A 17,039-nucleotide genomic window follows, 5' to 3' on the forward strand; every position below is an offset into this window, starting at 1 on the left:
CTTTTTTAATGATAAATTTAAAAACATGCTTTTGAAGTTTCATCTGGAATTTATTTTCCAATTTTAACAAATATTTCAGTTCTACCATTCCTGCAGTTTCCTGACCCATCACTACTGTGGAATGCAAGTTTCAAAAAACATCTCTCTACCTATAGGAACAAAGGCATATCAATACTTCATCACTTTCATTACCAACCAAATGCACAAACTTAGGTTTTCCTAAAAGTTCAAATGACTGAACACTAAGCATGCAGATCTGTTGTATGACCATCTTCTCATACAATGTTTGGAATTTCAGCTAAAATTAAGCAACGCTGCCAAATAAAACATACATTAAAAAGAACTGTTTGAGGTCAATTATCAATAACAATTCGTGTTTCTGTTTAGCGCCTCAAATTTGAAATTTTCATTGTAGAAGCACCTGTTCTTCTCCCAAACCAGTGAATATTGCTAAAAATGGCTGATTAATAATACAGATTTTTTTAAAGGAACACTTGGTATAAAAACTTGAGATCTGTTACATCTGTGAAAATCTGGCTCTTTAATGTTCTAAGCATTGCATAGCCCACTATTACAGCCAGTACTGCCATGACAGCAACCTTGAAGACACTGTCAGGAGAAACTGTCCTTTTGAGGCTTTTGAGACGTCTTCCGTTGAAACTTTCCTTAGACATCTGTTTTGAACACACGGCTTGATGGTCCTCGCTACCACTCTGTTATATTGTACATATGAACTTTGATTGGCTTATTCCTATAATTTGAATGATATCATTATTCTATTATATATTCTCTACTAACTATTAGCCTATGTGTTGTGTTTGTATTGTTGTGATGACAGCAACCTTGGGCAGCAGGTGTTGAGGGACAAAGCCACACAGTTGCGCATGCACCCCCTGAGCCAACCTACTGCCTTCAGATGCAGCATTGAAGTACGGTTTAACTGAGAACCTAGTCACCTTTTGCATCTGGAATGGAAGGGACACCATCTTGTCCTTTGCTTCAGGCAGCAAACGGTGTTGAGTCAGACACGCCCAGCAATGAAGTGCAAATATATCCTTAGCTTCTGGAGTGAAAGGGGCACATAATTTAACTGCAGCATGCACACACATGCACGCACACTCCTTGAATTGTATGGATGCTAAACCTACATTGGTGCACTGGATGTTATGCACAATGCACTGATTTTGGTAGGTTATTTTATCTCAGATTTCAGTCCAGTTAGGACTGTTTGGGGTTGCATCTTAATGTTGTTTATATTTGATTATTATTACCTTTTGGTGTGTTTTTTGACATTTAGCATGCTGCAACCTATCTTGAACTGTCAAGCACTGATCAGGCAATTCAACCCAGATATGAGGACTGGGCTGTCTCTCCCCTTGCCTGTGACTTAACAAAAGATTGTACAAGTAAAGTATGATCTTCTGTCCATGCATAGCTGTCAACCTTCCTTTTTTTGCGGGAAATTCCCCTATCAGTATTATACTATAGACTATAGTATTGATAGGGGAATTTCCCGCAAAAAAGGGAAGGTTGACAGCTATATGTCCATGTGGTGTACATGGGACCTTGCACTTTTGCCTTGTCAAATTTAATGTTCATATAGTTAATCACTTTGCAAGCACCTGTCCACAATGATGTATGGGCCACGCAACAGCCAAATTTATTTTATTTTTTTTAGTTGCACTTTCAATGAGAGTTAAATGTGCTTAACTTTGGCCCGACTGTGCCCTTGGTTAAATGATCTATTGGCAACATGAGCCCGTTTATAAGATGTGGAAGGCAAACATGATGCTGAAACCAAGAAGTATGTCATGAGTTTGTGTTTCAACAATGAACATACACAATACTAACTCACATAGGAAAGAGAAACAATGTATGGTAGAAATGTGCTAACATGATTTCCAAATCATTTTGACAAAATCATTTAGACTAAATGTGATTAAATATGCTGCACATCAAAAAAAAAAGTTCCCATATATATTTACATGGCTTTTCTGCTGAAGACAATTTTTTAAAATGGCAATAATAATACAGTATTATTATTTTAAAACTGCCGACAGGTTTCAGGCTTAATAAGCAAACACATTTCCATTCATTAACAGTAGTTTCGACTTGAAACTAACAGATTACATATTTCACTGCAGAAACGCAGGCATGCATTCAAAATAAGATCTGTTGTTAGTATTTACCTTTTTCAGTTGTGCTTCTAGCTTACTACACTCCTCCTTCTTTTGCTCTATGGCTATTTCTAAAGACTTTAACTTGGAGTCTCTTTTCAGTCCAGCTGAAGCCAATGACGATGCATGTTCTTTGAGGTCAATTAAGCTAGACTAAATACATGTAATATATATAAAAGAGACAATTGAAAGAGAAGGTTACCAGAAAACATAGAACCCATTTTTAACCCCTGCTAAGCCTTTTACAGCGGGCTTGGAGACTGTGCAGTGCTGCCGTCCTCTAAAGCACAGCTGCAGTGATGTCCCAGAGCACAAAGGTAATGAGCCATGGGTAGAAAGCCCGACACCATGTTTAGTCCCTGCTGCAAAGAGCTTAGAGGAAATCAACAGCACCTCTGTGGGCACATGTAGTATATATACATGGCCCACTCACCCTGCTTCTGGCCTAATTGAAAGTAAACTGATGATCACGGACAGTAGTGGATATTTATTAAGTTCAGTGAACCTCTTTTGATTCTTTACCAGGGCTCTTCTCTCTCTAAGCAATTGCAGTGGACCCAGTTTAAACCTAAACAACAACAACAAAATATGGGCTTCTTATGTCTATGTGGAGTTGTAGACCTGCTGGTTTACAGGAGAGAGGGAGGGGGCTTCCAATTTATGCAGATGTCTCAGCCTCTGCACTAACACAACGGGAAAATATTAAGACATCACTAATATTACTAATCATTAAGCAGAACATACATTTGCAAATGCCGTTGTGGAAAAACCATGGATTCTGACATATATATATAGCAGCAAATATTTCCACTGCAGCCTCAAAAGAACAATCCCATAAACATGCCCAAGAACTAGCCTCCAGGAGCAGGACATAATTCTAGTGCTATCACATTAAGTCTGAGAGGCATCGTCAAAGTTTTGAATAGGTCCAACCAGCACAGTGGCACAACTTTAGGCTTGTTTGTCTCTGGTTCTTTCCAACAGGGTGCAATTATACAATAACTTTCCTAATGTGTCTCATCTCCCCTTTACTGCTATTATCAATCTCAAATTCCTTTATTATAGCATTGGGAAACAGCAAGGAGGGTTGACAGCTATGGAAGGGGGACACAATATTTACTGAAAAACGTGGAAAGTACTCAGTTAATTCTCCCCACCCTGTGTGGATGCCTGGCCCCTAACAAAAATCCTGGCTACGCCTATGGTGTTCAGTGAAAAAATTATAGTGTGACATTGTTCTCATTACTGTCATAATTTACATGCCACAGTATATTATTCAAAGAACTTTGCATATGTTATCTGTGTAATCCTTACAAAAGTCAGTCTTATGAAGGCCATCTGCAGCTGAGAGTGGAAGGGGTGAGGTGGAGAGAAAAATGCCTTGGCTAAGGCCACCTGGAGAGTTCATAGCCAGGGACTTCCTGGGTTACAGCTACAAATAGCACAATCATGCAAAGCAAAGGTAAAAAGATAAGGACAGAAATGAAGTAACCTTTAATTCCTGAAAACCTCTGCTGGGTCCAAATTGTTTCTCTTCCTGGAATGGCATGTTTGAAGCCCAGCCATTATTAAATTATATGTGAAAGTTGGAAGCCCAGAAATATGGTTGCTTTGGAGATATTACATCCCAAATTATTTGAATAAATTTGCTTTCAACTGAAACATCTCACTCTACGACTGTAAAACTATATGCAATTTGAATCACAGCAATACAAATATTCAATTAATTGCAAACACTGACCTCTTTTTCTGTTAGCTCTGCTTGCAAAGCATTAACTTTTTCCTTCAGGTCTTTGTTTTCTTTTTTAAAGGATTCAATTTCTTCAATCCTTTCACGGTCATCTCTTTCCCTCTGCTCCTTTAATCGCTCTATAATTCTCTCCTAAATAGTGAAAACATGGTTACACTTTATAACTTGAACCAGCAGCTTGGAAAATATGTGACCACACACACACACACACACCACCCTTCACCTGAGGATCATAGGGTGGTTTACAATATAAAAACACAAAAATACATAACATTAGCCAAAGGCCTGGGAAAAGATGCATGTTTTCACCTGGCATCTAAAGATATGTAATGAAGGCACCAGGCGAGCCTCCCTGGGGAGAGCATTCCACAAATGGGGGCTTATAAGAGGCTCAAATAATAAAATCCTTTTAAACAGTAATTCTGGATTTGCTGTCATTAGAAGAACATCAAGAATGGGGTCACAATCCAAGAAACTGCACACTCAGCTCAATGCACGTTTGTCTGGCTTCATATGTATTACCTATCGAGTTCAACACAGCCTATCAGCCAGCAGGTTGTGGTTTGCCAAGTGCTTGAGAACCCCCCTCTGCTTCTGAATTCCAAGACCAGCAGTGAATCTGCTGAGCCACTAGTCTGCTTCCATGCAAAGGCAGGCGAATTGCAGCATTTGGCTTGATGGGTCAAAAACTGTGCATCCTACCTTGTCATATGACCTTTTGACTCCCTACCCCACCCACAATATCGTCTCCCTGTATGCCATTGTAAACCAGTTTTGAAAAGGGAGTGTAGATCTCTAAATGGTTTTCCGAGAAGGACATAAGCTTACGTTTCCAGCGCAACTACCTACTTCTCTCTTCCTACTGGGCAAACAACTGTTTTCAATATACTGATCTCTCAGCTTGAGCTAGCATCATATTATGATACTTTCTGACAGGAGATGTACTCAGGTGTAAATGTAAGCTTCATTTCAGAAGGTAGCAGTTAGTGTACACTCACTTAAAAGGAAGTGCAAATATTTGTGTTTCTCCAAAAAGCTTAGTTCTTTTCTCCTGACATGCAAGTGCTTTCTGTTATGTATGGGAAAAGCTGGGCATTGTGCTACATGTACAAATATATAACTAATGTTTAATATTATTGTGAGATTTTTAACATTCAAGAGAAGACATTTATTTAACCAAGTAATAAGGCCTCAGTCAAGGGAATTTTCAAGCATACACATTTGGAGCTTTTTGACATAGAAAAATAATCAACTCTAAGACCAATGATCTTAAGATAGATCTTGAAATAAGAATGTTGATATAGAACAGGTATTATTAGCTACTGCATTTTGAAAGCTTTTTTTTCACCATAAGAGCTGGAAGTCCTTAGGTTGATAGCAATGCTGAACTGCACATAATCCTGGTTCACCTTCTAAAGTAAGGCAAATTACAGCACTGACAAATTTAGATATACCGGTACTTTAGGCATTCGCTTGAAGTCAAACAGAGTTTGAGAGTATTCATTTAATATATGATTATTACTAGGTATTATCATAACATTAACCTACATCTCACCCTGTGAGGATATTGAGATGGACCACATGGATAAGCCTGGGTTCCTGTGTTGTTTGAAAGCTCAGAGTTTGCTAATTTTGCAGGAAAATCATTCAAGGCTCCTAAGTAGCAACAATGCTCAACGTTGGAATAGAAGCTAACTGTTCCCGTTTTCTTTTGCCTGTTCCAAGTTAATCACTGTTCCTGTTTTTGCCTTTGAAAGATGCCTTGTTAAAACTTTGAATAAGAGTTCCTAGATTTCTCATACATGTATTATCTCTTGAGTCAATGCCTACACTTGAACATACATTACAGCTACTGGGGGGAGCCCATCCCATTTCACTACCTGAGGCAAAACTGAAGGTGCTGTCTCCTCAGAAGTCCCACCCTCTCACCAAAGCCTCGCTTACCAAGATCGCACAGCAGCTTCCGGAAAGATCTCACAAGAGTTCTGTGAGCTCTCATGAGATTTCTGCGAGATCTCATGAGATCTTGCCTGAAGCTGCCTTCACTGCTTCTTTTCTTTCCTCTAGCAGCAGGGGCCGGGGCAGGGGCAGCCAGGGAACCCACAGGGGCTCCGCCTCACACGATTCCACCACCCAAGGCAGCTGCCTCAGTTTGCCTCATGGGCAGGCCAACTCTCACTATGGATATCCTTGCCCTGACATCTCCACAGATTGTGGAATGGGGAAGTGAATAATGCTGTGCTTATTTGGAGAGTTAATTCAAACTCGAAACAAAATAAAAAATAAAAAAATTCCTTCCAGTAGCACCTTAAAGAGCAACTAAGTTTGTTCTTGGTATGAGCTTTCGTGTGCATGCACACTTCTTCAGACTGTTCCTTTAACAGCTCTCCTCCTCCTCCAGTTTCAATAACCTCAGTCCCAAACCACCCCTCATGGAAGTTGTTGGTCCTCACCTTCTCTCTCACTGTAGCTTCTAAGTCAGTGGTGGCCAAACTTGCCCCTCCAGCTGTTTTGGGACTACAACTCCCATCATCCCTGGCTAACAGGACCAGTGATCAGGGATGATGGGAATTGTAGTCCCAAAACAGCTGGAGGGCCAAGTTTGGCCATCACTGTTCTAAGTGAACAGCCTCCATCCCTCCCTCCCTCCCCCCCTCTCTCTCATTAGTGCTACACTTAAGATTGCAAAAAACAACAGCAGATATGGGAAGTAGAGTCCACAGCCATGGACACTTCATGTAGGAGAGTGAGGCATGAGGAAATGTGTCACTTTAGTGTTTATATGGGCAGCACAAGTTTCCAGTTAGGCACAGAACTTCTGTTGTTAGGTATGGGTGAGTACCTGCATGCTAAGCCCCCAAAAAACAATCAGGCTTTTTAAGTGTGCAATCCATTTCAGTATTTGACTAGAACGCTCAAACAGCCCAATCTCCCATCCCTCTCAAAGCCTCCCTGCTCCCTCTATAAGCTTGCCTGAAATAAATGATGTGTTTTGAGACTAATTTGGCCCAGACCCTTGATCCCTCACTCCCCACACTCCCTTTCAATCGCCCCACTTTACAAGGAAAAAAAAAATCCTTGCCAAAGGGCAGGGTTGGGGAACCTTCTTCAGACCAAGGGTCGCATTCCCTTGTGGTCAACCTTCCAGGGACCACACACCTTTGGTGGTTGAGGCGAGAGGCAAAAGTGGGCAGAGCAACTAATGTGGGAGGACTTCCCTTGTACAGTAGGCTAGTTTCTTTACACTCACACACCCCTCTCCATCCAGGCCAACAAGAAGCATCAGATAAAAACATTCAAGGAGGGTGCAAAGAAGGGGTGGCTCAGGAGAGTGTGTGATCTGGGAGAGTCCTGAGGGTCAGACAGAGAGGACTGGAAAGCTGTACCTGACCCCTAGGCCTGAGGTTGTGCATCCCTGCCAAAGGGACTGGGGTTGGGGAGAAGCTAGCCAGGTAGCAGGTCAGGTGTTGCAGCCCCTTTCCAAGTTTGGCCCAACCGTACTCAAAATGAAGTTGATCAAAATGAACAGAATGAGGGGGGTACATTTTTGAGAAGGTTGCATATTTTAAATATTTGCCACATCTCTGATTTTAATGTTATTGTGGATAAACTGATTCTATTCTGTTCGTTGTCTCTCCAAAGCTTGGTATGGAAAGTAGCTTCGCCAAAATTAGGTGAAATTGTCTGGCCATCCTCTGTTTTAATAGGAAGCTGTTGTATAAAGTTATGGCTTGCGGACACTTCTTAAAATCGTTAAAAAATATTTTCCTTCTCAAATAGTACAAGCATGATCCCAAAAGCATTTGTGCTGTTAATCATGCTTTAATTTTTATATTTTATTTAAGGTTAAACAACATAATTCTAAAGCACAAAACGAAGATTAATTGAACTGTAATCTCCATGAGCTAGATGTTGAAAACACATGTTAAAATACCCTAATACACCATGTTGTCTTTGATTAACCACTAACATGATGAAATCCCAACAATGTATCCTTTCTAGTATTATTTGCATTGGCAAGCATTCCTGGTGTATATATCTATCCCCTTTACAGGCCTAATCTACATGCATTTTATCACAAAAGCAAGCAGGAACTAAATCGCAGTGGCTGAAAGCTCTGTATTAGGCACATTCAGCTGCTTATTTCCAGCAATACCACAGTTATCTCAAATTGTTATCAACACAAAAGTAACTGCAGCTTAATTTGAGCGAGGACGCAACAGGGGCTAACCCTCTTCACACTTACAGTGTCTGGACACTTACAAATGTTCCAGCAGCAGCTTCCATGATGCTTGGTTGTTCAGAAATCTGCCTACCCACCAAAACTGGCACTGGGATTCCCTAACCATGCAGTGCGAATACTGCCCCCAAGAGTAGAATTATTGTGTGCAATTATTTGTGCAATTGAACTAGCAGCTACAAAATTAGAACCCGCTCCTAAAAGGACGTGTTTAACAAAACCATACCTTCTCTGATAGAGCTTCTTCCAACGTTGCTAGAGCCGTGTCTGTGTTACTGGAATCAGTCTGCAACGATTTCACTCTGTCTTTCAGATTGGTTAGCTGTTTGTCTTTATCCCTAAGTTGTTCCTGAAGATTTTCAATCTTTAAAACAAAGAATGCAAGATTACTCAGTATTGATTATGAAAAGGAGGCTTTAGAATGGCAAGCTCTGTTGACAAAAGTAGGCAATTCATGAACACTTGGGGGGTGTAAAATAAAGCAAACACATTATAGTGGAACCTTGGTTTGCATAAGTCTTGGTTTGCATACGTTTTGATTACAAACACGTCAAACCCGGAAGTGCATGTCCTGGTTTGCAAACTTTTTTTGGATTACAACCCATTATTTTTTTTTAATTACGAACAAAAATTTTTTTGAAGGCCCCATTGGCGAAAGCGCGACTTCGGTTACAACCTGTTTTGGTTTCCAAATGGACCTCCGGAATGGATTATGGTTGTAAACCAAGGTACCACTGTACTGAAACGTTCATAGTCTGAAATCATTCAGTTCTGATTTTAACCTCTGTGAATCTCCAACAGCCAACAAAACAGAAAGATCTTGGTGCAAGGCAACCTCACTCAGTTCAATCCTTAATGTGAATTTCCAACGTATGCTTTAAATTGATTTGTTTTAGATTTGTTTAAGTGTTAGCTTAGTTAGATTTGTTTAAGTGTCTTTTCAGGAGGTACTCAAGGGTAAAAAGGTAAAGGACCCTTGGATGGGGTTGTGGCGCTCATCTCGCTTCCAGGCCGAGGGAGCCGGCGTTTGTCCACAGACTGTTTTCCAGGTCATTTGGTCAGCATGACTAAACCATTACTGGAGCACAGAGGACCGTGACAAGTGCCAGAGCGAGCGGAAACGCCGCTTACCTTCCCGCCACAGTAGTACCTATTTATCTACTTGCACTGGCATGCTTTTGAACTGTTAGGTTGGCAGGAGCAGGGACCGAGCAACGGGAGCTCACCCCGTCGCGGGGATTCAAACCGCCAACCTTCTGATTAGCAAGCCCAAGAGGCTCAGTGGTTTAGACCACAGCGCCACCCACAGTCCTGGCACCTCTTTTTTGTTGTTGTTAAAAAGTGTGGCACTTACTGTAACAACTTTATGGTGAGTACCAACACCTATTTATCTAGGGGGGAAAGCACTGGTTAGCATGCTCCTAATAACATACACTTACTTTAGGATGCAGAGGTTCCTATACCCACTTTTTCCTATGAAAACTTTCCTAAAGGGGGAGTAGGGTGGTTCATGGAAGAACTTCTGTTAGGCACTAGATGCTGCTACAAGGGTGTATGGCAGCATAAAAGGAGCACCCAGGAATCAAGGGTACAATGAGAACTAGCTTTTCCATGGTTCCAGGGGAGCTAGATGGTTCCACATATGCCATATTTGTAGCAATTACGTATCTAGGAACTAACCGGAGTATCAACATATGCCATTGTTTCCTGTAAGTATCTTTGGGTAGGGAAAGGGAAGTTGGTAGTGATAAAGGCTGGGGGGTGGGGACAAGCTCATGTTAAACCAGGCCTAAAGTGTGGTGGGTCTGGGCTTGACTCAGTATAGCAGGCATAGGCAAACTCCGGCCCTCCATATGTTTGGGACTACAATTCCCATCACCCCTAGCTAACAGGACCAGTGGTCAGGGATGATGGGAATTGTAGTCCCAAACATCTGGAGGGCTGGAGTTTGCCTGTGCCTGCAGTATAGGGTCAGAACTGTCATGTGGCGTACATAAACTTACATTTAAGCCACTTTTTTTTTACCTTTCCCACTTGCTGAAAAGCTGTTCTGAAGTAGGATCTGACTTTGCTAGATCACCTTGAATGAAAGCTTGTTAGCTTCATTTATTTAAATATTTAATCACTATTTAACTATGAAGCTGTTGCTGCTGCTGATAACATACTTTTAAATATCCTAATTGTGCAGATGTTCTACCCAATTCAAATAGTGGAGATCTGCATTCTGCATCATGCCTTGGTACTGTCTTCAAGATAGGGTTTTGATTACAGTAATGGGGGTTTAAAATACGATTTGTTGCAGCAGCAAACATCAAACACTGCACTACAGCTCATTCAGTGCAGAGCTGTTGCATCGTTGCACAGAAGGGAAATGCAGGTGCTTAAGATGAGTGATTAATACCTTTCAGGAGGGTGTTTCTGGTAACCCTTTGCAGCATGTTAATTGGGTAGAGGGCAAGCCTTCAGCTGCTGCTTCCTCTATCATTGTAACAATCACAGAAAATGAAATGGAGATGACAGCTGACCTAAGGATGCCGCTAGTGCAAAGCCAGCATATGATTTGGTCCTCTGTAATCAACACTCAACAGCAGGCTCTTAAGAGGAAAGAATCTTTGGCATGAATCAGGTCAAGTAAGTATGAAATGGCATATCTCAAACAAATCATGCCCTCTTTATATTGTGCAACTTGAGAGCAATGGAAATAATTAACATTCCTTTTCACTATGGGTATCACTGACTGGCTTTGAGTGAATATATTTCCTGAACTCTCCTCACCTTATCCCTTTCCAACATGACCCCAGTTATTCAAGTGGTGTGGCTTGCAGTTATGCAATGGTTAAGTATTACTAAAACAAATGGAGTTTGCCATGTGGCCAACAGAATTGTGCTGTAAGGCATCAGTCTCTGTTGGCATATGGCTGTATACAGCTATGCAAGGAGAAACTTGTGCCACAGCAGCTAAAGTAACATCCTATCCTTGACCAAGTGCCTTTTAAAAGCTAAACAAACAAATAAAGTAAGCTTCAGGGACCACTACTACCCTGGGTTATAGAGGGGAACAGACTAAGTCTATGCATGTTTTGTGAGAAGGTGGAATGGCTCTACCCTGGGAAAGGATCTGTCCACAGTAATGCTTTCATTTATGTGTGTTCATCTTATGCGGAAAAAGGAGAATACATGCTAAAGAGCTAAGAACCAAATAGAACACTTATATTTAAAAAATAGTACAAAATAGAACACTTAAATTAAAAAAATAAATAAATTGTCCAGTAGCACCTTAGAGACCAACTAAGTTTGTTCTGGGTATAAGCTTATATCCACAACAAACTTTGTTGGTCTCTAAGGTGCTACTGGAGAATCCCCCCCCTCCCGTCTGCGTCAGACCAACACAGCTACCTACCTGAATCTAGAAATAGAACATATGTTAGTGTTCAGAAGAGGGTAGACCATGTTCATTTCCTTTCTGCACTAATAGCGGTTCTAACAACTACCTCATGACACCCTGTGGAATACTAGAGCCACTGCACATTTAACATCCAGTAAGCTGTACTCTTAAAACGATGGGGGACAAGACAACCAAAAAGAATGAACTGAAAACATGCAATTAGAAGTGAGAGCTTGGCCATGCTCTTTCGTTACGATTCTATTATGCTATGTACACCAGAAACATTAATTTGAATCATTGTTCCCCTCTGCCATTTGCTTATTTCAATACATTTACATCTCCTTTCTCTTAGAGACATTTTTAAACATGACACAAAATTTATCCAAGACAACAGGTCTAAAAATGTTCTTCGCAGATGTAAAGGGCATATGCTGCAAAGTATAGGCATTTCTTCCCCTGATTCATAAATACCTTCAGACATGAAGCTCTGCACATAGCTTGAAGATAGCAGAAAAGGGATGTTACTGCTGTTTTAAAACCCTGATAGCTTCATAACAGCAGCTTTGGTTGGAGGGGGCAGCAAGATTCAGATACAGTAACTGAGAACTGAGAACTTTGCACTCTTTCAATAAAAAATATACCAGATGACATTTCTTCTCCACCTTTCCCCTTTCACACCCAAGAAGATCTTCCTGTTGCTTTTTGATTCATAGAAATTAATGCAAAATTGGCACGTATTAACAGGTGAGTGGCTGGCATTGGAATCTTCCATGCTGCTGGCCTGTCCTGGAGTGACCCATGGAGAACAGGCAGACTGAATACCAGGGAGTCTGGGCAGGATGAAGGGCCTTAAAAGGTTCTATTTCCTTAGGAGGGGTTCCCTAAATAAAAGGGGAAGGCCAAATGTTGGATGAGAAAGGAGGCATTTACAAAACAAAAGGTGTGTTTGTTAAGTGACGAGAGGTAGGAGTCTAAGATTTCTGCCACACAGCAGCTACATGTGGGCTTAAGGAGCAAAGTGTGTGCTGAGAGCAATACTGAATAAGTAAATACTGAATAAGTAAACAAAGCTTAAGGAGTTAAGAGTCACGTTCAGGGTGCCAGCAGCAGACAATTATACTCCTGTGCACACTTTTTTAAGAGTAACCTCAGTGATTCTCAGAGGATTTACTGCAAGGACGTCAAGGACCCACCTCTCCCTATATAAACCATCCCAGACTCTGCATAGATCTGAGGCCCTTCTTCATGTGCCTCCTCCACACAAGGTCCGGAGGGTGGCAACACGAGAATGGGGCTTTTCTGCAGTGGCTCCCCATTTGTGGAATGCTCTGCACTGGGAGGGTCGCTTGACACCTTCGTTATACAGTGGTACCTCAAGTCACAAATGCCTCAGGTTACAAACACTTCAGGTTACAAACTCCACTAACTTGTAAGAATTACTTCAAGTTAAGAACTTTGCCCCAGGATGAGAATGGAAATCGTGTACAGTGGCAGCAAGAGGCCCCATTAGCAAAAGCATGCCTCTAGTTAAGAACAGTCTCAAGTTAAGAATTGACCTCCAGAATGAATTAAGTTCGTAACTACAGGTACCACTGTATATTTTTAGGCACCACGTAAAAATGTTCCTCTTTAACCAGGTCTTTGGCTGATTAATATTGCACAGCCTTTTACATGGATTTGTGGGAAAGGAGGGTTACTGTTTTGCTGTATTCTTTTTAACTATTTACTTGTGTTTGTACCTTGCATTTTATTCTGTGAATCGCCCTGAGATCTTGTGATGATGGGCAGCATAAAAGTTTTAATAACAATAGTAATAACAGTAATGTGTGCAATTAAGTAAGTTAATTTGAAATTATCATAACTAATCTATTAGTATTTAAGTGAAACTATGCTTGCTGATCAGAAGGTCGGCGGTTCGAATCCCCATGACGGGGTGAGCTCCCGTTGCTCGGTCCCTGCTCCTGCTCACCTAGCAGTCAAAGTGCATGTAGATAAATAGGTACCGCTCCAGTGGGAAGGTAAACAGCATTTCCGTGCGCTGCTCTGGTTCGCCAGAAGCGGCTTAGTCATGCTGGCCACATGACCCGGAAGCTGTCTGCGGACAAACGCCGGCTCCCTCGGCAAATAAAGCAAGATGAGCGCCGCAACCCTAGAGTCGTCTGTGACTGGACCTAATGGTCAGGGATCCCTTTACCTTTATGCAAACTATTTCACAAGTCGGTTACATAGAAATAGGATACTGTTACTGTACCTGCTTTGTTTACACAGACATAGACTCAAGGCATTTGGATTTAACCTTTGTGGTAAATAGATAAACTTTTAATAAATAACTGAAAAAGCAACAAAGTTTAAGATTTGCATGTATATATGAAGGGTATTTTTTTATTCAATAGCAGGTCTTTAAAAAAAGTTTAAATGCACACAAACACTTATATTATATTATATTATATTATATTATATTATATTATATTATATTATATTATATTATATTATATTATATTATATTGTATTGTACTGTACTATACTATACTATACTATACTATACTATACTATACTATACTATACTATTTACCAGATAACAACAAGCTGGCATTGGTGTTAATTTTATTTATAACCAGCATGGAAGCAGCTGACAAGACCAGACAAGCTGAACATCATATGCATTGCTAACATGTAATCTCCACCTGCTTTGGTTGTAGTGCTGTTGCACCATTAGCTATTAAAATGACTTCACATAATCCTTTGGTATTTCAATAAATGGGTATAATCACAGCATTTAAAACTGCCACTATATCTATTAAAAATCATTTAAAACTTTCACACGCAATCTTTTCAATTATGCATCCTGTCAATAAACTTTTACGTGCTAATCTTGTCACTTTTTTGGCGAAAGGTTCAGGAATGCTTCTTAAATATTCAAAGGATTTAACTAAATCTCACCTGCAGACAAGCTTTATGATCCTATAGAAGCTTAAGTACTAAAAGAAATAACCTTCATTATGAGTTTTAAGACAAAACGGTGTTTTGGAATTTGCAGGTAATGATAAAATGACATTACGACCATTAATGGAAAGTACCTCTTAAGGATTTGTTTTAAAATACGATGAGAAAGGAAAAAAAACATTCAGAGGTTTATTTGCAGTATTTTTATGCAACCTTGGTAATATAAACACAGGTCAATGTTTTCAATATTGTTTTCACTTACACAGTATTTTTTAATAACTGAGGAAAAACTATGGTTTAAAAGAACATTTTAACGTTGATTTTGGATGCCTTGGCTTGGTTCTACTCAGTGTCTAATTTCCTTTTCAAAAATTAGTATTAAAATAAAGCAAGTTGGAACAAAGTGAATCCAAAATGAGCTATGCTACAAATTAAAAGCAAAGCCTACGCAAAACAGAGCATGGAGTCCTAAAACCTCTTCAGTCCCATTTGTTTAAAAAGAACATTTCCTCTCAACCCCCCCCCCCTGATTATATTGCAATGTGAAACATTAATACTAAAATATATTTTTAAATCGTTAATGTAGAATATATGAAATGTAATATTTTCCTCTCCTTTTCCAACATCCGTTTTTCCTCCTTCTGAAGCTGCAGTCTTGTGGTCCGTAAGATAGGATTAATTGTATCACCTGCAGGATACTGTTTCCCAAGGACAGGGAGAAAAGCCTGCCCACAGAGAAGGAAATCTGATCTCCTATGTCAGGGGTGGCCAACTCCAAAAAGACTGCGATCTACTCACAGAGTTAAAAACTGGCAGTGATATACCCCCTTTTGTGGGGTTCAGGTCAGAGTTGTTGAAATTCTTTTAGGAAGGAGGAAGGCCCATTTTTAAGGGTTTAGGTCAGAGTTGTTGAGCTTTTCTGACGTGGGAGGAAAGCCCTTTGGGGGGGGGGAGGGAGAAGGGCAAAAATGTTGAGCATTTTTTAGGGGAGCCAAGTGGTTGAGCTTCTTTGGGGGAAGCCAATGATCTACCAGTGATTTACCACAGACGTCCAGTGATCTACCGGTAGATCATGATCTACCTGTTGGACGTGCCTGTCCTATGCCATCTTTGCTATTGGATACCTAGGTGGCTTTGGTGGCCCAGAGTGCCTATGCCCAGCTCAAGCTGACCATGCAGCCTCTTCTAGACCAGGATAGTCCACCTACATTAATCCATGCTCTGGTAACCTCTAGACTGCTCTGGTAACCTCTAGACTGGGCTATTGTAATGTACACTATGTGGGGCCACCTATGAAAATGACATGGCAGACCCTCCAAGTGTTCCTATTATCCAGGGATGTTCCTGATTTAGAGAAGCCATCCCAGTTTCTGATTTGATCCCAGAAGTCACACTTTTCCTTAGGATGTCCCTGTTTTCATTGGAGAAATGTTGGAGGGTATGGAGTTATCCGACCCCCGAGTCGTCTGAAGGCAATCCTTCAGAGCCAGTGTGGTGTGGTGGTTAAGAGCGGTAGACTCGTAATCTGGTGAACCGGGTTCGAGTCTTCACTCCTCCACATGCAGCTGCTGGGTGACCTTGAGCTAGTCACACTTTTTTGAAGTCTCTCAACCCCACTCACCTCACAGAGTGTTTGTTGTGGGGGAGGAAGGGAAAGGAGAATGTTAGCCGCTTTGAGACTCCTTCGGGTAGTGATAAAGCGGGATATCAAATCCAACCTCTTCTTCTTCTTCTGTATACGGAAGTTTTAAAAAAATGTTTAATGTTTTATTATGTTTTTACATATGTTGGAAGTTGCCCAGAATGCTGGGGCAACCCAATAAGATGTGTGGGGTATATAAATAGTGAAATTATCATTATGGAATGGGACGTCCCTATTTCCACCGGAGAAATGTTGGAGGGAATGACATGGATATTACAACCGCTGCTGAATGTGGTAGCTGGGGTATGAAAAGGTACTCCTGGTCACTCACGTGTAGCAAAAAAAATTAAAAGAGCTGCATTGACAGCCAGTGGTATTATGGGCCTGATTCATGTGATGATATATAAAGCCTGAAATGATTTGGGCCTCAAATGTCTTAAAGAATACCTGTTCCTATATCAGCCTTCCTGGCTGTTAAGACCTGTAAAGGAAGCCTTCTTGGTAGTCCCCTCAGAGAGCAAGATCTGCACTGCTGGTACCTGGAGAAGAGCTTATCTGGAGTGGCTTCACAGCTTTGGAGTAACCTCCCTTACCTCTACAGTATTTTCATCCATTCAACAGGTAAACACGCACCTCTTTGCCCTGGCTTGTGGGAAAGGAATGAAATGCATGGTATCCTTATTTATCCACTTCTACTGCCTGTTTTATATGCTATTGTTCTTAATGTAATGATGCTGCTTGATTTTTATCAAATGTTTAACGTTAATTGGGATTTAAATACCTGTTGTTTGCTACCCTGCAACCCCTGGGTGAAGGGGTGGACTACAAATACATTAACAAAATGAAGGAATAAAGTCAGTCAATAACTTAAAGAGGAAAGAGTGGGAGATGAGCACAGAGAT

General features: G+C 40.8%; 1 protein-coding gene across 16 annotated transcripts in view; it reads right to left on the reverse strand.

The window, feature by feature from the left end:
* ERC2 (ELKS/RAB6-interacting/CAST family member 2) overlaps positions 1 to 17,039 on the reverse strand; it is a 519,409-nt gene that overhangs the window by 293,727 nt on the left and 208,643 nt on the right. For all 16 annotated transcript variants that reach the window (XR_004426010.1, XR_004426009.1, XR_004426011.1 and 13 more), the window contains 3 exons: positions 8,394 to 8,535; positions 3,919 to 4,059; positions 2,190 to 2,330 (listed from right to left, as the gene is read on the reverse strand). Coding sequence is in view for 8 of the 16 variants with exons in the window: in XM_033140942.1 (XP_032996833.1) it covers positions 2,190 to 2,330; positions 3,919 to 4,059; positions 8,394 to 8,535 (424 nt within the window). In the remaining 8 variants the exon portion in view is untranslated. The remainder of the gene's footprint in view (positions 1 to 2,189; positions 2,331 to 3,918; positions 4,060 to 8,393; positions 8,536 to 17,039) is intronic.

Source organism: Lacerta agilis, chromosome 2 (assembly GCF_009819535.1).
Source record: "Lacerta agilis isolate rLacAgi1 chromosome 2, rLacAgi1.pri, whole genome shotgun sequence".
Lineage (NCBI taxonomy): Eukaryota > Metazoa > Chordata > Lepidosauria > Squamata > Lacertidae > Lacerta > Lacerta agilis.